Source organism: Maylandia zebra, linkage group LG19 (genome assembly GCF_041146795.1).
Source record: "Maylandia zebra isolate NMK-2024a linkage group LG19, Mzebra_GT3a, whole genome shotgun sequence".
NCBI lineage: Eukaryota > Metazoa > Chordata > Actinopteri > Cichliformes > Cichlidae > Maylandia > Maylandia zebra.
The window spans coordinates 6,386,000-6,407,957 of NC_135185.1; the positions used below are offsets into that span (position 1 = coordinate 6,386,000).

General features: G+C 38.2%; 2 protein-coding genes across 9 annotated transcripts in view; both read right to left on the reverse strand.

Moving 5' to 3' along the window:
* Nucleotides 1–2,359: 2,359 nt before the first annotated feature.
* On the reverse strand, nt 2,360–13,706 carry zfyve21 (zinc finger, FYVE domain containing 21). Of its 3 annotated transcripts, XM_004554696.6 has the most exons (8): nt 13,497–13,703; nt 11,737–11,787; nt 10,215–10,383; nt 9,661–9,736; nt 7,760–7,851; nt 7,497–7,550; nt 6,112–6,239; nt 2,360–5,110 (listed from the first exon to the last, which is right to left on the reverse strand). In XM_004554696.6, the coding sequence occupies exons 1-8, from the start codon at nt 13,620–13,622 to the stop codon at nt 5,075–5,077; spliced, it is 732 nt and encodes a 243-aa protein (XP_004554753.1). In that variant the 5' UTR covers nt 13,623–13,703; the 3' UTR covers nt 2,360–5,074. The 3 variants fall into 3 exon arrangements, with proteins under 3 accessions (XP_004554753.1, XP_004554754.1, XP_004554755.1); XM_004554697.6 differs by lacking the exon at nt 7,497–7,550 and having other exon boundaries at nt 13,497–13,702; XM_004554698.6 differs by lacking the exons at nt 2,360–5,110; nt 6,112–6,239 and adding an exon at nt 6,260–7,395 and having other exon boundaries at nt 13,497–13,706.
* Nucleotides 13,707–15,293: 1,587 nt separating this feature from the next.
* The window catches only part of klc1a (kinesin light chain 1a), a 42,662-nt gene continuing 35,997 nt past the window's right edge, over nt 15,294–21,958 (reverse strand). For 4 of the 6 annotated variants that reach the window (XM_012920082.4, XM_023152328.3, XM_012920083.4 and 1 more), the window contains 2 exons: nt 19,560–19,626; nt 15,294–18,640 (listed from right to left, as the gene is read on the reverse strand). In XM_012920082.4, coding sequence (XP_012775536.1) covers nt 18,575–18,640; nt 19,560–19,626 — 133 coding nt within the window. In that variant the 3' untranslated portion in view covers nt 15,294–18,574. The remainder of the gene's footprint in view (nt 18,641–19,559; nt 19,627–21,958) is intronic. The other 2 variants (XM_076877506.1, XM_076877505.1) reach the window with 1 other exon arrangement.

The following is a 21,958-nucleotide window of genomic DNA, read 5'->3' on the forward strand; positions in this document are numbered from 1 at the left end:
TAAGGAACATACAAGCAGGACTAAGTAGATACAATTTTCATATGAAAAACATTGGGCCTCACTCAGTATGTGTATGGAAACATTCTTATCTCGTGTAAAAAACAAAACAAAAAAACAAATGCACACACAAAAATACAGAAAACCTGTACAAATTTAGTTTTTGTGTTTGTTAGTGGATCTGAATCATCCATATACTGCCATGCCTCTACTTCTCTTTGATTTGGTTCACATTGTTGAAATGTTTCTGTTCATAGTTTTTGAACAGAACTTCTACGTGCATACATTGATGTGAAAAAGTGTTTCAGATCATTAAACAAATTTAAATATTAGACAAAGATAAAAAAAAAAAAAAAAAAAGTAAACACAAAATGCAGTTTCTCAATCAAAGTGTTTATTATTTATGTTAAGGTGCGTGGTGAGAATGGGGCCCAAATGCAGGACTTTCCAATCCTGCAGGATTGTGCTGGTGGTCCAGGTGTGACAGGAAAACAACTCCAACACTCGACATTTACAAACACTTCGCTCCTGTGACACACAAGACAAGGTACAGAGATCAGAGCGGTGAACTCAGAGAAACACACGTACAGACTATTTCCACTCAGAGCTGGGACTTCACTTACTTGGTAACTCAACAATCCAGCGTTGACTGAAGCTCAGTCAAACAGTTAAGTAGTGGCCAATCTAGACGGCAGACAGGTGTGGCGGCTTCAACACGGGAAACACCTTCCGGCCTGATGGCGCCCATAAACTGGCACGCTAGAATACACACACACACTTAAAGGAAGAAGCAGGGGACTGGGAGGGGAGCCAAAACAAAACATAAACAAACATACATACAGGCAGGTCGAACATAGGAGACTCCCAGACCATCACAATTTAGCAGGGAAAACTCAAACCTACATCATATTTAGAGAAAATAAAGTAAAATGAATATTTTAGAGAGAGGGACAGAGAGAGACAGAGAGAGAGAAATAAAACCCTTTTGCAGCACTTATGTCACAGTAAGGCAGATATAAAAGGTACAAGACCAGTTCTAGGTTTGCAGCTAAGAAGGTCACACTTAACCCTCCACAGTTCAAGATAGTTTTAATTAACCAAACTTTGTTCCAAATTACAAACCTAGATTATTCTTTAAGATTTACTTCTTAATTTAGGAATCAGATTTAATCTAAAACCTTCAGTTTCAGATTCTACTTATTTAAGAGAATCAAAGAGTCTAAGACCGATCTGTTCTGTGCAGGGCTGATAAAGCCAACGTAGTGCTATGAGCTCATTTAACTTTAATCCCTCTGAGCAGTTTGTGTCTTTCCTTGCATGAGAAAAAAAACTCTTATCAAAACTCAATTTGGTGCATTGAGCCTTTAACACAGAGTTCCTATAGAAATTTAGTTTGACTCAAAACAAGAAAATAACATCAGCATATAAAATCACTCAATAGTCAGGGAGGATAAATCACAGGTTCTGACTCCAGCTTATTGGTCAGAAGAACAATCTGTCACCTATAAAATTCCATTTCTCCTCGTTATAGTTGTTTCTACTTTCAGATCAAAAATGCAGATGAAGAGAAAAGATGGGTTTTAGCTGTTAAAATGAAGTCGATTTGATTTAGTTATTAAATATAAATCAAACCAAAAGCAATAATGTATTCAATACAGTTAATATCTGAATGGGCCCTGGGGCACTTTGTAGTGGAAAAGTTGGGGCCCGAGGTCAAAAGAAGGTTAAGAACCCCTGCTTTAAACCACTGCATCTGACGCGTTGCATTGCACTGGACGCAGCTGCTCAGCCATGGAAACTCGGTCCTTGAAGCGCTCTGTTCTTGATCTGTTATTTGCCTCAGCTTATGCTATAACCTCGTCGTGTGATTTTATAAGACCTACCGCTTCTTGGCTGTTGCTGTCATTCCCATTTGCTTCTACCACTCACAGTTGAGTTCGGAATATTTAGTAGGTAAGACATTTCATGACTGGACTTGTTGCACAGATGGTCAACCTATCATGGTACCAAGCTGGAATTCACTGAGCTCCCATTCTTTCACAAATGTTTGTAGAAGTCTGCATGCCTAGGTGCTTGGTTTTATACACCTGTGGCCATGGAAGTGATTGGAACACCTGAATTCAATGTTTCAGATGGGTGAGCGAATACTTCTGGCAATGCAGCGTTAACGGAGGAAAAATAATAATCCCAGTATCTACCTCCAGGGATTAAGCAGGTAAACCAAACGTATGAATTTTACGAAGATGGAAACTATTTTGAATGTTGGGTCAATGTAGAATGATGGCCTTGAAATCTTCTACCAGGTCAGCATTTCTTCGCCTCATACAGGAATCCCATTTTCAAATAACAACAGCACAGCAGATTTAAAAACACTGGACTTTATTAAAAGAAAAATCCATCGAAGGGATGCAGTTTAGCATTTTGAGCAAAATAAAAGATTTGATAGGGAAAAAGTGGCCATAAAGTGCAGATACAAACACTGGCTGACTTGGTGATTTTAAATGTAGTGCAAACTTAAAATAAAATCATTACATTTTAAAAGAAAGAGCTGCACACTGAGCCAACGATACAAAAGTCTGTAGATGTGCATCTGTTTTCAACTGATTAAACTTGAACCAATTAGTTTCAGTTCAGAGTGTTACTGAGATTTAAAAAAAATAAAATAAAATTAACACAGGAGTAAAAATAATATCCCATTAGTGTGCAACATGCGGTACTGGGGGGGGGGGGGGGAATGCATGACTAAAGATCATTTTTGTTCTAGACTGTGCAGTCATTAACACCCGTTTTCATCACCAGCAACTGTTGAATGGGAAAACTTTACACCCTGTCAATGTACAACAATACTTCAAAGCAGGAACACACAAATGTCTCAAACAAACACTTCACTATCGTCTCTTCGAAGAACATGAAACCAAATAACAGCAACATTAATTCTCAGGTGAGTATAAAAATAACCTTTGTCACAAAGGGGTGTGTGTTGGGGTGGAGAACATTTTTTTTCACTGCGATTTTCACAAGCGGTAAAGTGGGGGGGGGGGGGGAGTCAGACATTTCACCAAATGTTAGCCCGTTCTGTGCTCTATTAAACCATTAATTTCTTTCCTCAAGCTTGGGGAAAAAGGAAGACACGCAGATGCCTGTAAAACTGCACCAAACTGTACTTGCATTACAACATTAACAGCTGACGAGCTGCTGTGCGTTTAACGGACACGTTAACTCAGATGTAGAATGAAGTACACAGTTTATTTAAAAAAAGAGAACCTAAAAGTTAATTTTACTGACTATTTCCAGGGTTTTCCTCCTGACAGGAAGTTCATTTATTTGCCATCCGGTATATACGCCGCCTACAGTATGACGACCTGTTATTATTATTATATGCTCAAAGTTTGACAGTAAGTATCTGCCGCTGTGCTGAAGACCATGACATACCCCTGAAAATGTGACTTTGTGTCACAATGCTCACGCTTATTACTTAATAAATGTTTTTAAGACAATGATTTTTATACAGCTTCATCCAAAGTTCCCCAAACTACCACCATTTTAAACTGTTTTAACAGTAAAAACTGGGCTTCTATGAACACTAAAGCCACATACTAAACAGCCTTTAGTTTCACCTTCTTTCAGTTTCTTCTTCTTTAAAAATAGAGTACTTTAGCATATAAATTTGTCTGCAAAGCAAATGAAAATTATAGTTTTCTTGTGCTCAACACTTTAACCATCATGTCTTTGATTAGAATAACTAAGTAACAACCTGCTAACTGAAAGACCCGTCAATTCAACATGGCTGATGGATAGCTGAGATCTGACATCCTGTTTGTTGGTCTGCACAATAATGACAAAAATAAAGATTAAAAAAATGTTTGGGGGCTTTAGAGTAATGGCAAAAAGGAATATACAAGTATTACAAAAACTAGAGTCATATGTTCAGCTTTAAAAATTATGCAAATACATACACAGCTTGTGCTAAAGTAGGAGTATTCAGCAATATATTTTGTACAAAACTTTAATGCATGAAACTATATTTAAAGCATTTATGTATTTGTGTGTATACTTCACTAGAATCAGTGAAAAGTTGAAGTTTTTAGACAAAAAGGCCTAAAGATGTACGACTGTGAATATTTGAAGCAGCTAATAACTGAAAAAGAAGATTTCACCTAAACTTTCAACATTTAAACGGAACTGTCACTGAAGGAAAAATCCACCATGTAATGTTACTTTCATATAAATTGGATGCAAGTCTGTGATGTTATTGGCATTTCAGGAACAACTGTGTTTGTTCACACCTTTTCTTATTATGAGATTACCAGAAATGCAGCACAGCTGAATCCTGAAGTGCCGGTAGCATCACAGAAAGCTGCTTTTCTGTCTGCGATAAAGGATTTCAGGGTGGATTTGTCCTTCAAACTACTTGTGATGACGCTCTGTGTGGAAGATCTGGCTACTGCGGACAGTTCAATGACCAAGTCCCTGCTTGGCTCTGTTAAGGTGACCTAGTAAACCTGCAAGGACACACTTCATCACTTCTCCTGTAGCAGCATAACAAAGTTATAATGTCACCATAATTCAACCATGGAAGGTGGTTTATAAAAAAGGTGCGATGCCTCATTTTGTGACATGTTTAATGTTTTAAAAAATTAAATTAAAATCTAATGAATTCTATAAATAATTTTAAATTGGCAAAAAAGAACAAACCTTCTTCTTCTTGTTATATTTTTTGAGTCGAAACATTAATGCTGCATGCCCTGATTTATGAATTAAAACAAAAGAGGATTAAATGAAGTCAACGTCAAATAAATTCTTTTAAAAAAAAATTAAAGTTTAAAAATAGGTCCAAGCAGCGTACTTGTGGTAAACATTATGTACAAAGTACTGGTTATAGAGGTAATAAAAGTCATTTTTCATACAAACATTTGCAAAAATTACCATGAATGGAACTGGTATCAAGAACCAATGAGGAATCGGACAGATAAGCAGAAGAGGAAGTGGCGTTAATAATATCCAAAGGGTACCAAACCCGACCGAGATGGGTACAAAACACTTGGGTGTGTGCTGCCTGGAGCTTCGCTTCTGGTCCTCACTGGTCTCGAGCTTCGTACAGCAGTTTGGCTGCCTGTTGGAAAGAACAGGCAGAGAAAAAGTTAGAGTTCCATAGTTTTGGAAATAAAAACGCTCTTGATTTCTTATTGCTTTGTCTCAACAAGCACGCTACAGACCACATTCAGCTACAGTGCTGTGTGAGACTGATGGCTTTTTTAGCCAAAAAATAAAATAAAATGTAAAAACATGTAAAATAAATAAAAGTGCAAGCTCTGGCCTGATGGGGGCGCCACTGGACAGGTTATGATACTACATCCACCTTTCCAGACTTTGCTCCACAGCACTATAATCAGCCTGAGCTGTCCTTTGTTCTGCCTTTTGATCTGTTATTTAGCACGCCACCATGTTTTTATCAAATGTTTGCAATAAGGCTGACTGACCATATTAATGAGAAGCATTTCAATGACACCATGAAACAGAAAAACATCAAGAAAACATGAAGAGGTGCTTATTCAGAGCCATATTATTCTCTGCAACCCAAAAATGTAGAAAAATGTGTAACTAATTAAACTCATAGCTGAATATTAGATGCAGAAACTTCTCTGCATGACTGACAAACCAAAACATTCAGCTTACAGTAATACATTCAAAACTTCACTTCTGATAAGCTTACATTTGAGGCGATTATCTGTGGGACTACAACTTGATGCATGAATCAAAACTCTGTTTTGATTGTTTTACTTATTATTTAGATGGTAAATGGCCTGTATTTGTATAGCGCTTTACTAGTCCTTAAGGACCCCAAAGCGCTTTAGACATTCAGTCATCCACCCATTCACACACTGGTGATGGCAAGGACCAGTGTGTGAATAAAGGACATAAAGCAGTGTCTGTTGTAGGGAGGGACTCTTGTGTGTCCCTGACCTGATTTTATGCTAGCACAATTCTTTATTTCCAGCATAATAAATCATTTTCACTCCTCTCCAACCATTTTTAGGCACTTTAAGTGGGCTGGGCAACTGTTACCTATCTGCACTGCATGGACCGTCTTAGGTGTGCTGCTTATTTTTTTACCTTGTGCATTGCAGACAACCATAATGAAGCCACCTTCTTATCATCTGCTGCCTCCATGCGGAGCTGCTGGACATCCTGAGAGCCCATCGGCTTGTAATGGAGTAGCATTCCACTGGCTCTTGACCCTCCTACACACACACACACACACACACACGCACACACGCACACACACACACACACATATATATATTTAAAAAATGACTGAAAGACATCCTCTGTCTGTTAAGTAAACTGTATTCTTTGAGTCAAACAACAAAAAAAGCAACTTTAAAAGAGGTCATTTTAGTTTTTTTCATGCAAACATCAAGTTGTACACATAGTCTGACACACAAATTAAGTCACTACATATCCCTTTTCCCCATGAAATCACAGTTCTACTGAGCCTTGGACCCTTTCAAATGAGATTTAACATATGTCAGAAACTAGAAGAGTGTAAACTCAGGACAGAAACAGACGACGGTTTTAAAACAATATAAGGCAAACACTAATGGAAATGCACGTGACGACACTGATGATGAAATGATTTCATGTCAGGAAACATGCAACAGTCGAGGTTCAGTGTCCCAAAAGCATCGAACTCATCTCTCTAATGGAAATCATGTTTATGAGCATTGTAGCATTCATCAACTCATTCAGCTGAGGGGATTTTTCTATTAATGAGTGAAAACTCAAATTCTCTGGGTGCTTTCATAGTATGTTTTGGGCTGCTGTGCACCTGTTCTGTTAAGAGCTGTTAGGACACCAAGTCAAGCTATACACTTCCTATACCTCACAGGCCTTTATCAATGCATTTTTACAGTCTTTCTAATTGGCTTGCACCTTCTGCTGAAACTTTGCCCACATGATTTGTCCTTGTAATACACTTGAATCCTGACATGCCCATTGACCATTTGATGGAGCATTATGCAAAAGTTTCTTTACCATGGAAACGATCCTGTGATCATTCGCCGCTCACCAGTGTGTGGATTTGTTTTGCAGCATGAAATCAACTCGGAAGCTTTTCCTGCCCAGTTTGTAAAGAAATGATAAAGAAATAGCCCACATGTATCCCTGAAAGACCTTCAGAGTGAACCGTCTGATTATTTTGGCGACTGATGAATGACTACTCATCAACTGAATTTCTGCCAAATGAATCGGTTAATCAGGCTGCTTAGGATATTAATCATGATCAGAGTAACAAACTGAAATGTTTGGCATTTCAGTTTCCTCTGAGATGCTTCGGGGACCCAGTGATAAAAAAAAGGAACCGCAGATGTATCAGACGCTCCATTTTCAGGCAGCTTCCTTGAAAAGAAAGAAAGCTGATGTGGGAAACATGCAGAAATGCAGCGACATCGATGAGGAACTGTTGACAGACGGACACTGTAAAGCAAATGAAAGCTAACCTTCAGAGATAAAGTGACTGTCCAGTAGACTGGTGTAAGTGTGAATGTCATTCTCTGAGCCCGGAGGAAGAAGCACCGGGCGGCCAAAGCAGCAGAGAAAAGAACGTTTGTTAGTTTAGAAAAAACAGAAATTTATCAGTTAGTGACAACATCTCGAGGAGGAAACGGGAGAAAGAAACAGAGAGAAAGGTGCTCAAAAAATTAAACACACACACACGCATATATATGCTTACTTGTAACACAATTTTATTTCACACACTCACCTCCTGGACTTGTCCCATCTGTCAAAATCTGCATGCTGGAGATCCGAGACAGCTCAACCTCAAAGTGGCTTTCACCATCGAGGAACAGATATCTGACGTTCAGGTCAGAGACAGACAGCTTACCAAAAACTGGTGCAAATAAAACTTTTTTTTTTTTAAATATTAATTATAAGTATTCTCGTTATTTTATGAGCTAATGTAAGATCTGAATCTATGCTATCCACTCTTCTTTATAACAAAAACATTCAAATGCATTCCCCTTTCCCCCCCTCGAGGACAACTGTTAAAACTGAAGTACTTATTTGTTGTGTACAGATTAGAGATGGACCGATCCGATATTACGTATCGGTATCGGTCCGATACTGACCTAAATTACTGGATCGGATATCGGAGAAAAATAAAAAATGTAATCCGATCCATTAAATATCATGAAAGCACCTCACAAAACTTGCAACACGCCGTAACTCGCCTCAGAACGTTAGCACGTCGGAGCAGTATGCATCACGTGATAGAGCGGCTGTGGCATGCGGGACCTGTCGGTGGTCTGGATAGCATTTGGAGCTTCGCTAGCAACCCGGCATTTCATCTCCGACAAAGTTATCCCCGAGAGAAGTAAAGCAAGTGTGTAAGTCCATCTCTGAATGTTTGTAAAGCATTCCTGCGTTAAGCTTAACAAGCGACTGCCTCTCGCTCTCCGGCTGCTACTTCAATCGTGAAACTGCTTAATGATCAGCTGATCGGCTTTTCTGTCGCGAGTCCGTCTCTCTGGTTTGTTTTTGGCCCACTTTGCACCAGAAAGAGGAAACCAGCGGCTGAACAACAGCAGCACGTTTAAGCTTGATAAGCTGTTGTTAGAATTTATTTAATATTACTTTCTACTCGAGGATCTTTTTCTACGTAGCTGACGGCTGGTAACTGTGCAGGGGCGGATCTAGCAAAGTTTAGCCAGGGGGGCAGATAGGGCATGAACAGGGAAAAGGGGGCACAAAGACATACTTTTCTTTCTTATTCTCATTTAAAATGTCTAGCTTTTAATAAATAATTATCTGACACCCAAAGTTTTAATTTGATGTAAAATGAATAGAAGTCAATTACTGTATATAGTGACTATTAAGTCTAATATATATACCCTAGTAAGCTATAGTACTTTTTCCTTTGGGAAGGTACCATCTGTGCAGTCTGCAATTTTGTTGAAGAAAGATGTTGAATCTATTTAATATTTCTTGAAAAATAATTGATTTCTGTGCATTTTTTTCACACTGCATCAAATTAAGGTTGATTACGTCGATTAAGCATCATGAGGTGGAGCGTGAGGGGTGGTTCCCTATTTTTTATTTATTTATTTTTGTTGTTGCTGGGAGTTGGAACCCTATTAGTTAGGTTGCTTAATATTTACGCTAAGTACTCTTTAAAATACCAGAATAGGGAGGATGGTGTAGGTTTAAGTTTATTAGATTGATCAGTATTGTTGAACTATGAAATATTTTTTTTGTATACAGGTATAACAGAATAGCTTTAGTGTAGTTGTTGTTTTAAACTTGAGTATGAACTTGCAGACTTGCAAAATGCAGCAAGATATTTTAAAAAACAGTTTTGTTGATTAAAAAACACTATATCGGATTCATATCGGTATCGGCAGATATCCAAATTTATGATATCGGTATCGGTATCGGACATAAAAAAGTGGTATCGTGCCATCTCTAGTACAGATGTTATTTATGTTTCCTAAGACTGCAGCGGACATATTTGATCCTGTTCAGCTGGCAGCCTAATTTGCAGACGGAGACATTTCATAGAAGGGAAAAAAACAACATGGCCAGATGTGACAGGTAGCTTTTTGTAATTCAGGTAAAGTAAATATTTGGTATGTCAAGTATGTGCGGACTTAAAGAAGAGCTAACCTGTGATTGTTGGAGAGGCGACACGTCATGGTTTCAGACTTCTCCGACGTTCCCAAAGTGACAACAAAGGTGCCTCCTGTTACGGCGGACATAAACACATTTCAGACACTAACAAAGGCATCACGAGAGTGGAGAGTGAAAACCTGAGGACTGTTTCCAAGTCAGTGGCTCATTTGTCAAACAGGAGGAGAAAACAAAGTATGGCAGTGTTTGCTGCTCGAGCTCTTCATCTTTATTTCTTTCTTTCCTTCATACTGAGCCTTTGATACAAACACACACAAACTCCAAACGTGCAGCCGGCTGTTCCTCTACACTCCAGGCTGCTGATGGATTCTTGATAAGGAGCCACACTGTTGCTGTGTATTTATAGCTGCACACTGTCCCACAATCAACAGGATTACCAGGAAGGGACTGATAAGATTAATTCAGAAATTACTTTGATCATATTCCGGCTTTCTGCATGGAGTCAATGTGTCGAAGCATGATTACAGGAAAACAAAACCCAGGCAGACGCTCTGGATCTAAGCCTTTTTTTAAAGTATGAGAGTCCTCACCTCCCAGAAGCACTTTGAGCTGCTTGTCGTAAAACTCCATCTCTTTCTGGGAGACCAGGCTGCACTCGGCGCACTGCCGCACCGGATCAACAAAACACATGCGTTGCAGCGGCACTTTCTTACTGCAGCATTTATCACAGAAACACCGGCCGCACCGCCGGCAGTGGTGCTGTGGGAGACAACACAAGACAGTCTGATTGCCTGGCCGATTGTCAGGGTTAGGATGTCTGTGTTAGGCACTTCAGACGTTCTCAGGAAATCTCAAAACAATCTGGCTGAGATACAGCACCGTTTCCAACCAATCAGAACTCCTATTACACCCCCAACTGTGTGCCTGACTCACTCTCAGTCACAGTATGTCCTACAGCTTACAGTAGAGTATACAATTTAAACAAAACAAGTAGATATGATTTCATTTCTGATGAGGACACAGCACTTCTCCTACTTTTTTATATGGAAACAAAAGACATTATCTGCAAATTACTAAACATGATAATAGGGACAACTTCTTTTATGTAACGTTAAACAACTATGGAGGATATCCTTATACTCTAAAGTTTTTAGCATAAAATGTGTTTAATGGTTTCAAATAACAGTTTCTAAACAATATAGAAGAGTCCACTTTCCTTGTTTTATTCCAGTTTGACTGCAGTCGAACACATTCGCTCCTGTATTAATTTGTACGGTAACAGATCCCACTACTAATTAATAAAGTTTATTATAACATGTATAATGGATATTGTGCAGACTTTGGAGGTACAAAGTTGTTACGTCTATTTTTTTCTATTATCAGAGCAATTTCCAGTAAATTTCCACATCACTGATTTTGGTGAGTCATGAGTTACATTAGTTCCCAAATTTTTTGGCTTGCCTACATCGAATGTTGAGACCTCTGAGGCCTGGATAACAAATAAATAGAAGCCCTTGATTTCCTGGGGGATCCACCTCTGTGCTGGTGGGTTTCTGTTGCACTCTGATTGAGTAAGTGTGTCAGTTTTGGACAGAATGTGTTTTTTAATCAGAGACTTTGAGCTGATGAAGAAACACTTCTCAACAAGACTACAAGAGACTGAGGCAAAGCAAAACCACATCTGCTTCACTGCACTTTTAAAGAATCGGGAAGCTTAAAAATATCAAAACTGTGCTAAAACCTCAAGATAACCAAGACCTAGAAACTGACTTCAGTCAGCAGTCTAGAGCTGGCTCTGATAATGGCAAAAGAGGCAAATATTGAAGACACTTGTAAGGGTGATTATTTTAACTCGACAGATGTAAAATGAAATGGTGGCAGGAGGCTTACAGCGTTATGTCGGTGGACACTGGCAGGAAATATCAACACACGGCTCTGACTAAATGATCCAAGGAGGAGTAACTCATCTAAGCATTCGCAACACAAACGAAAGCCTCACATTTTTTAACAAAACATTTATACTAAACGCTGGTTTGTCCACCATATGTTTGTCCAGTCTGACAGGAAGTCGAGATTTTCTGCAGAGTTCGCATTGTCAGGAACAAAACAGACCTTTCTTTTGATGAAGTCGAACTTGGTGTCGCACTGCATACATCTGGGGCACTGAAAGACGGGAAGAGTGGAAAAAACAGGACGTTACACAACATGCTGAGCTGGACAGCTTTCAGTTAAAGTACTGCTTTAAAGTTTTGCACAAGTATCAGCAGCTAGCCAAGCCACAATAGATCTGCAGCTGTATGTGTAAATAATAACGGTATAAAAATAGTATGTGTCAATGGCTCTTGTGTCTTATGGTCATTACTGACAAGTGGTAACTGTTCATTAAACCATCAAACTTATGATTTATCACTGGCAGATCAGAAGATATGGGTTTGTAATTAGTGCCAGGCTTGTTTTTAATTCCTGCTCCTCTTATTAAAGAACTGAAGGCTGAGGTCAGCAAATAGTAAATGATTAACTTTGCCAGTCTGGTCAAAGTGTCCCTGTGTGCAGCCAGAGTTTACATTTTCACAGACAGACAGTCTTTGTGTGTCCTGCTGTAGTTTTACTGCACTGTAAAACTACAGCCTTCGAGGCACGAAGGGCTAGCTCCTACTGCTGGTTAGCTAACCTACGTGCTGGTAGTCAAACACGCACACAACCAGAGGGGTCTCGTCACTGTGACGCGGACAAACGCTACAATTAAGTTTGCCGCTAGTTGTAGCTGTTAACTAGCTAACAAGCTCCGTTTGCTGCCAGGCTGGCCGTGACAGCCTGCAACGCCCAGTCCAGCGGCCAACTGCGATGTCCGGAGCGCCGTCAAGCTCGCCGCAGTCAGCAGGATGTAAGCCGGATGTAGAGCCGTTTCACTACAAAAAATAAAAGCCTATCACAGCGCACGACCGAAAGACTAGAGTTTGAATTTAGAGTCGAGCTGTAGTTTTTAGGTGTGATAGTATAACCCACCCAGTCACGACTTTTAAACCAAACAATTAACCAATGGCTGAGCAAAGAAACATTTAGAAATATTACAGCAACAGATAAGAAGATGTGTTGTTTTTAATAATTTAATAGACATATTTAGACCTACTGTTCTAAAAACTGACTTATTAAAGTTAACAACATTAAAGGATCGGATAGATGCATCTTAGATTATTATCATCAACTGTGCATTTATTATTTTTAAATATTTCTATTTTGAATCTGTCATTATACTGTTACTGTATTTTTCAAGATGGATAGGATCATCATATAGTGACCATCTGTACTGGATGTACTCAGAATAAATACGCAAATTAATCTGAAAAGCACTGATTGTATGAAATAACAATAAAAAACAAATTAAAAAGAAATATTTACTACGCCCACACGTTTTGATAAATATATCTGGTCCTTGAACTATCGTTCAAATAAAAGCAGCTATTTAAACACCATGTGATTATCACTGATAAGTTGAAACAGGGTCTTACATTTTAAAGGCCCAAACAATCACTATTCTAATGTAAAATGTAAATATTTGTTAATTTTGAATGTTTCCTTGTATTTTCCTTTTGAAAATAGTCCAGTGACTTTTGCTGTCAGGATTATAAAAACAAAAAACAGCGCACAAATTTTTTTTTCTCAAGTTGTACTACAATGAATAAAATACAACATCATCAAAACTACAGCTAAAGCTACCACTAGACTCTTACTTTACAATTTTATTCCCACTAGTTTAACAGAGAGGTGATTTTATTTTGGAAACTACAACCGGAAAGCCTTAGTTAAGCTTCTCGTGTTTGCACGGCTGTGATCGCTTGTCGCTGTCAAACCAAATCCGACGCTTGTCTCACCTCTTTGTCCGGGACCCACTGCGGCTCGTCCAGCGAGAAAGGACTGCTAAAGGCGCCGTTTTCCGGAACCATGCGAAGGCCGCTGGGACTACGGATGAGTTTCTTCCCGTCAGGAACTGAAGACATTTTCCTTCAGCGTGTGTTTCTCCTCTGTGTTCAGCGGAGTCTCCTTCGACCACAAAACTCTCATCTGGACACACCTTTCAGGATGATTGACAGGCTGTTTAGCGAATCAGAGCACAGATATGAGATCACGTGTTTCTCGGCAAAGTTGAGTGTTTTGGTTTCTGCAGCCCCTCCCATTAAAAATAAAGTAAACACATTAGCTGGTCATGGAAGAAGAAGTAAACATGCGGGGTTGTTAAAACTAGCACTAAATTTAGTACATGAAAGGTAGATAATGATTTGTGAAAAAAATTATAGATATGTATAGTTTACTTTGGACAACCATAATTTGAGCGGACATAAAAGACGATCTGGCAGATCTAAAAAGTAAAAAACACCAACAGGTTTCTGCATAACTTGGTGAGCTGTGCTGAACAACAGTACCCGTTCCCTCATCAGTTTCTGTTCTGTTACACATTATTACTCTCTAACGATACTGTAATTAAGATGATTACCAGCTTAGCAGAAGACTACAGGTAAGCTTTGGTTACAGGAGCATTTACTTACTTTATACAGAAGACACAGAGCACAGTAGTTTTTCAAATTAAACAACGACCTGGGCAGAGTTTACAGAGCTATTATGTGTGCTTAAAATAATTTCATGCTCCATTTAAAAACATGTGTTTTTAAGTCTTGTGATTTAGAAAAGGGACTACACTTTGGATGCACTTTGTTGTGGACTGGTGCAGGAAGATGGGGCTACATCCATTATATCACCGACATTATTTAGCTCACGCTGTGTCAATGTACAAGCGATGTGCACACTTTCCTCCCTCAGTTTATGTTTAAGTAGTCTTAAAATATATTAGTCCTTACGTGTGTTTTCACAGCAGTCCTTTCTCTAGCAGTTGTCCGTTTTTCTCCCCAAACTCCCTGTTCTTGATCACAGTTTTCAGTTACTTCACTCTGGGCAAAGTCATCTACCTAAAACAAGCCGCCATGACTCTTCTACTGATTGGCTGCCCCTTGCAAATAGAAGGTTTGAACAGCAGGTGGGTGGGGCTCCTGTGCTCACAGCGAGATATCGCTCTTATACTACACCAAGCGAAGAGGGGGGGCTGGCCTCATTATATGAACCTTTTGCTTGATGTTTAATATTAGCATCCACTATTATAACTGTATGTTACCAAATAAGGTTTCAGTTTCCTATACTGACATTTTAATATGAACTCAAAGAAATGATCAAATGATGATATAAAATTTTAAGTTGCTTGAATTTAAAGTAATTTTGAAAATAAAACCACATCTTGCACAAAGCTTAATGCCCGACTTTTAACGAAAGTGACTTGATTGCACAACAAATTCCAGTGGGTTGATCTTTACTGTTTTAATTGAGCATAGCCAAAGTATAATAAAAAATCAGGTCGCATTTATTTTTAAATTGCTGAATTTAAAATGTTAAAATATTAAAATAAGTCAAATAATTTCAATAACTCCACATTCTGAGATTTTCACAATTATTGTATTTAGTTCAAGTTATTCTTGAACCTCTGTATTCAACATCTTTGCATTGTATCTGTGTACACTCCATTCAAAACGTTTTTCTTTGTGTTGCATATTTCATCAAAACCACTGAAGATTCATTTGGGAAATTGGAACAAATAATTTAAAAAAAAAGGCAAATACAGTATAATGGTTTGAGACACCTTCATGTGAATGAATTCGTCAGGTGTCGATTTTTATTGAAGTTAAAGGTCTGATCTGTGAGATGTAAAGAGGGCTTCCCCCCCAACAAATTAGAGAAATGAAAACAGAACCATATTGCACAACCCTGCCAAAAAAAAAAAAAAGTAAGATTCAGGAAACACAACAGAGACAACGCACAATGCAGCAAATGCATGAGTCACACATCAGTACAATAATCAATGCAGCTTAAGGTGGGAGATCATCATTATTACTTTACGTCAGTCTGATGCTTCCAGTGCAAATCCTTCTCAACTAGATGTTCATGCCAAAGATTTACAAATGTGCTAGGGTTGTTTGGAGATGGACGGTTAAACCTGATTATGGTTGATCTGTGGAGACTTCTCTATCATTAGTGCATTTATTAAACAGACCACTGTGGTCACTCCTAGGCTGATATGGAGGCTTTATTCTATTTTTTTGTGCTGTTTCATCTGTTTGAGCTTTTCTCATCAATCCTTTGTGTGCGCATCTTTGTATATATGTTACTGTAACGCCTTCGTCTAGATCACATTGTACTGAATTTGTCCAATGTGAAGTTCACTGCGTTTAATTTCATCTTAAATGTTAATGTTAAAAGCTGGCTCAGGATCTCTCACCAAATTTCTAATCTTCTAATCTAGTCTGTATAATCTTTGCTCGAATCTAATTTAAAGACTTTAAATTCAAAGACATGCACACAAAGGTCGTGCAGTTGGTAAGGCTGTTTAGGTGCGTTTAGACAAAATTCTAACATTTCAGAACAGGCTTCTGTGTTCCTGTGAAAATATACATCTATAATGTATCTATATGCCTGAGGCAGTATAAACAAAAGGACTCAGCTGCAGACTACCATTGCATGTGCACTCTAATAATTTTTGATTTTCAATATTTCTATAACTTCAATCTATATAGAAAATATATTTTGTAGCAGCGTACTTCTCCATAAATGGACATCATGTGCATTCATGTGTGTCTGAAATGAAAAGAAATGTAAATACACAGCCCAGCTCAAACAGAAGAAACTCTCCACACGAAATATCCCATCTCTGGGATTTCTTAAACAAGGCACCTCATCATCATTTAACCTGTTGTATGTTCTTTCAGTTCAAGCTTGCCACCAGTAAAGGACATTAAATATGTTAAATATTATGTAGCTTCCTTTTAAAGAAGTGAGCATGTACACATAGTTACCTTCATTTAACATAAAGTTATCAAAAGGGCAGTAAAAGGAAAAGTTTAATCTCGAGATGAACTCTTAGAACAATCACAAATCAACTCGTACATTTAGAAACAGAAATTGTTTAAATGTTTTTTAATGATAAGTCCTTTAGTATTCATACCAGGATTATGTTGGATATCTCTATATTTAACTGGAAATTTAAACCACTTCAAAAAATGTACATTAAAAATCGTTAAAAACTTTTCCACTTTTTGGTTCAACTTCACTCACATGGCAAAGTTTTGTCTCGTCATTGAAAGTCCTGCAAACATTTCTCGTCATTACTTAAAAAGTCTGGAGTGACATTAAGTTTGTAGTCAGTGTGGAAGTACAGCCTCAGTCCTGAGAGTGTGCGGGCCAGCCTTCGTGTGCTAGTCAATTCACGGATCCTGCTCTCAAGGCTTATTACAGAACGATATAAAAAGAAACAGCGCAAAGACAGAAACAAATAAAAACATAATTTACAAACCCCAAATCATGTAAACATGGAATTTCCTACATCAAAAGCTAAATATTCAATCAATCAACACAGGACGGATCATTTTTAGGAAGAGGCAGCTGAAAGATCCCTGGACAGGTTTCCATGTTTTTGTGAACTACAGCTGCTGAGATTCATACACATCAGGAGATTTTCTCAACTAATCTACACCCTGTGCACAACTTCATTTGGAAATTTGCAGAACAAAGAGTGAAGAGTCTTAGGAAGTAGAACTGTTCTTATTGGCAGAGTTAGAATTCAGCACACAACCAAATATAAAGAAAATGGTGTCAAATCATCAACACTGGCCAAAAACTGTGATTCATGAGCTAAATCGTAGGTCTTTGTCGTTTTAATGATCGGTACCAGTGAAGACAAACATGGTTTCTTTAGCCATGTTTCAGCAGAGCAGCAAATTAATGAAGCATCTGAAAGCTTTTAGCAAAATAAAGTGAAATTCAGTGCAGCTTTATCTAAAAGATGAACATAGCGATAGTGATTTAAACGACTGGTTTGCTGACTATGGCTGTGAAGCCTCGGGTTCAGCATTCTGTCCTTCACAATCTTCTATTTTCCTTTTTCAAAACATACTTGGATGAAAAACGGCACACCTGGAAAATGATCAGATAAAGCTAGAGAGCTGGCTAGTGGTCACTTCAAAAGAGATGCTAGCAAAAACAGGCTCAAACAAAACAACTTTAAATAAGATTCAATTGTATCCACTTTTAAATCTTTTTGGGGTTTTTTTTTTGCTATGCATAGGTTTAAAGCTTAGAAAGAGTGAACAGGTAACTTTTATATATATAGAAAACATGCACTCTTTGAAGCTGCATGCAGATAGAGATGATCTATAAAGACCAAAACACGCTTGTCTCTGCTGTGAAGCTGGGCTTTTCATAAAATGGGCGGTTATGGAGATTTACTTGATTTGGATGATGAATTGTGGGTTTTTGGTCCCTCACTGACCCTTTCCAGGTCCAGAGGTTGCAGTTTACTCCTACCATAGCAGCAAATTTAGCAGTAGCGATATTTAAATCACTGTTATAGTTATTGTTAGGGTATAGCTAAAGAATGACTGAGCTCCTCTCTGTCATTTAAGACTGCCTACTGGCTTCATCCACTGCAGTTTTTAGCCTCACATTAGAAGTGATTTTAAAATTAAAACTCCACTCTGCGCCTGCTTTTACCACCACTAGTATAGGAAAAACCAAAAAAAATTAAACTGTAATCTGAGAGAGTAGCCACTCACAACAGCACACACTTACATACAGTACATGCACATAGAATTAGACTGGAACAAGGAAACATACAGCAGCCCACCCCCTCCTGATATGTACTGATATAATTACATACCACAAATTACCATCTGAGATCATAAACCTTCAAGAGTGCAATGAAAGACTAAAATCTGTATAGTTAGCACATGATGGGATGATGCTGAAGTAGAATACGGGAGATGTCAAGCTTTCACAAACAGCTATTTACATCGAGGATGGTCAGAAGTTCAGTTCAGTTCTCTGTGACCTTTCACCTCCTCAGAGTGAAAAACCTTCAACGCGCCAGGTTAGTGTGGCTGGCACTCAGGTCACGGCTTTTTCTCAGACAATTATTTCGCTCCTAGAGGAAATTAAACAAGCAGAAATCAGATGGAGAACACAGGAAAGTGAATGTTTTCCATTATAGGTAGAGCAAAAAATTGGGTCCCGTACATTTTTTTTTTTTTTGATATAATCAAAAACTTTCAGAAATACATAAAGCTTTCAACAGATCATAAAACAACAAGAGTTATTATCTGAAATTATAATAGGGCAAGGCTGTACTTTCTTATGATACTAAGTAATTAAAAACACATTCCTTCTTACAATTGCAGTCTAAAGGAAATTATGGATACAATGTACCACTTTTTCACTGTTAAAATAAAGAATTGAAGTTGTAAAAACAATGTGTAAAAAAATAACAAACTTACTAAAAATTTGATTGAACATCAAACACTGTTAGTGAAACAGACAATGATGTTAGCCATGTCAGATTTATCACTATTTACAGTGAATGATAAGAGCCTTGGGGAGGGTTTGATAATAACAGTTTATAAAGACATGACAAATCAGAATATGAAATAAAAGACTTGAGTCAAAAAGTATCTGCCAATGGTTCTGATCATTTAAGAGACTGGTTTTTCCTACAACATAATAACATAAATCTGTGGTCACATCTTTGGATATTTGTTCATTTACTGTCATCTGTGGGCTTATTTTGTCTTGAAATAGTAATGCACAATTTCCAAATGAGGGAAGATTGATGAAATTTTAAAAAGTCAAATATGTATTAAAATTACTCCCTGGAAGACCGAAAGCAGATTAACCGAACCCAGATTAACTGTTTTCTAAAGAAAAAGCCTCCTTGAGATATTTCTTATCATTTCTAAGAATTTGTTTAGGGATCCAGCTGCAGTCCTTTGATTGCGGTTTTGCCCCTGGCCTGCAGCAGGACTAAAAACCCTCTGCAGATACTTTTGCACTCGTGTCTTGTTGCTTACTTGGTAGTGGTCATTCGCAGCCTTGTCCGCCACGTTAAGTATCCCCATAGAGCTGGCTCGCTTCATGCTGCACCCACATGCAGGGAGGTGGGGTTAAGGGTCAGAAGTGAGGGGGAGGGGGTGGAGATTCAGTTGTGAGGATTTGAGCTCAGTGTATGTGTTGGTTAATGACATTTGTAGTATTTTCACACTCTGATTAGTTTCACAGAAACGTTCATGTCACATGTATCGTGTTTTCTCTTCCCGTTCATGAATGTTAGAAGGCTGAGTGTAAAATCTGTTACCACTTTCTCCAAAGTTCACCTGAGTAATGTTACAGCTAATTTGCTGTTCATTTGTTACAGTAATAGTAATTAGTAACATTCTTAAATGTTATTGCATGCTTTATCGAAATATAACTTATTTATTAACTTTAATTTATGCTTCAACCTCAACTTAAAAATACATTATGAAGTTTGATGGCTGGATAAACTCTGCTGTCAGAGAAGTCTTTAAATCTGGCAACTGAAACTTAAATTCAGTATTTCTTTATATGTGATCTACACCGTACAAATTCTTTAGACAGCCTTCCCCTATAAGAAACTGGTAACATATTTTAAGGATATAGTCTAACAGTCTTTTAATTGATGAGTGGTGTAGACTGAAATTTACACTCAATAAAGTCCGTGCACACACACACACACACACACACACACACACACACACACACACACACACACACACACACACACACAGAACCTGGTTTCAGTACAGTGACACTGCAGAAAAGAATCCATCCTGATGAGAAATGTAATAAGATCAGCACATGGTTGATCATAAAACAGTGAGATACTGGATCCATAAACTAGTTAATGGGAATTTATGGGAAATGGAAGGCGGGAAATAAAAAATGTAGTCAGCGCAGAAGCTTTTAAATAAGTAAAATTGCCAGAACACTAAAACAAGCTCAGACAAAGTGTGTGTAAAGTGTGGGTTGTTGTGTGTGCGTACGTGTGCCAGTGGGTGCTGAATGTATTTTGCCTATTATTTCTATGCAATATCCTTAACTCACCAGTATGAGCTCCTTCACTTTGTTGCCAGTCATACCAATTTCTCCCACCCCTTGTTTCCGGTCTTTATTTAAGCTGCCATTGTCAAAACTTCGTTTAGGTCAAAATACACAAAATGTGTTACTCTCAAGATCTTCTACACCTCTACAGTAGGACTGGCAGAGAGAAAACTTCACTTTTATGAGAAATATACTGGGAATGAACAGAATACTGGTCAAAGCATCTATGAAGCACTTGAGTTCTGATAACCTTCATTTTGTCTGAATACACTGATGATGTGCATTTAATGCTAATACATCTGTTTTCTGACTGTATGCTAGTGCTGGTTGTGAGCACAGCTGTACCTGCTTTGCCTGACTGACTGGAGCTCGCTGAGTTGCAGGGTGACGGTGCTGCAGAAACGCTCGGCTGTAAGTCTGTCTGAATTTGCAACACTTCTATGACAGATGTGTAACAGCTGGAATTGTGAGAACCAAAGCACAGCCATAACTACTGCTGCAGTGTAACATGTGTCATCTCAAGTCAGCAGTCATTGTATGTTTCAACAGATAGCTATACATCTAGTCTAGTCTAGCTTTCCTGCACTAGTATGGACAGAGCCCGAGGAGCAGCTGACCTTCATAAAGATATGACCAGCTGCAGGCATAACACATTATACTGTTTCTCAAGGTTTCCCTATGCAAGGTAGCAAGTCATAGCACAACAGAAAATACCCCACTGTGAACCTGCAGATACTCTCTCGATGAATATCATGAAATTGCAACATCCTCAGTTTTGTCTTTTGCTCCATTTTTTTGTACAAACTAAAAACTTGCAATTGTTTTTAAATAATTTAGTTAAACACTGTACAGCAGTTAGCATGGACATTTCTGCAGTGATTTACTGAGAACCTATCAGTCATAGTGATGATGGACATGACGGTTGTCATGTCCATCATCCTCATGAGCCACAGAGAAGAGCAGCACCAAAAGAAAAAAAAGGAAAAAAGAGCACACAGATGAAGCATGCAAGTAGGCATTCGAATGGAAGGAAAAAACATTTATTCATAAATAAAATAAAATCAACATGGTACTCTACACAGGAAGAGCCATGCAGACAGGTTGCTTTTCAAAATAAAATTCAAAGAAAGTGAAGAAAATAAAATTCCAAAGCTACATGAAACTCAAACGTATTTCAGTTGAGAAAAAAAAGAAAACAATCCAGAGCCACAAAATGCAATAAATAGGTGTAACTATTAGTGGTTAAAACAAACAAACAAACAAACAAACAAACAAACAAATCCCACCAGCATAACAAGCATAAAGGCAGTTCAAAAGCAGACATTAGTAGTTTCATTGCAAATGCTCTTTC

Bases quoted from the DNA above. Each gene is read 5' to 3' on its own strand.
- zfyve21 (XM_004554696.6), bottom strand. From the start codon at position 13,622: ATGTCTTCAGTTCCTGACGGGAAGAAACTCATCCGTAGTCCCAGCGGC. The intron at 7,852-9,660 runs GTTAGCTCTTCT...CCTGAACGTCAG, and splicing joins CGCCTCTCCAACAATCACAG to ATATCTGTTCCTCGATGGTG. The intron at 6,240-7,496 runs GTTAGCTTTCAT...GTGTGTGTGTAG, and splicing joins CAGTCACTTTATCTCTGAAG to GAGGGTCAAGAGCCAGTGGA.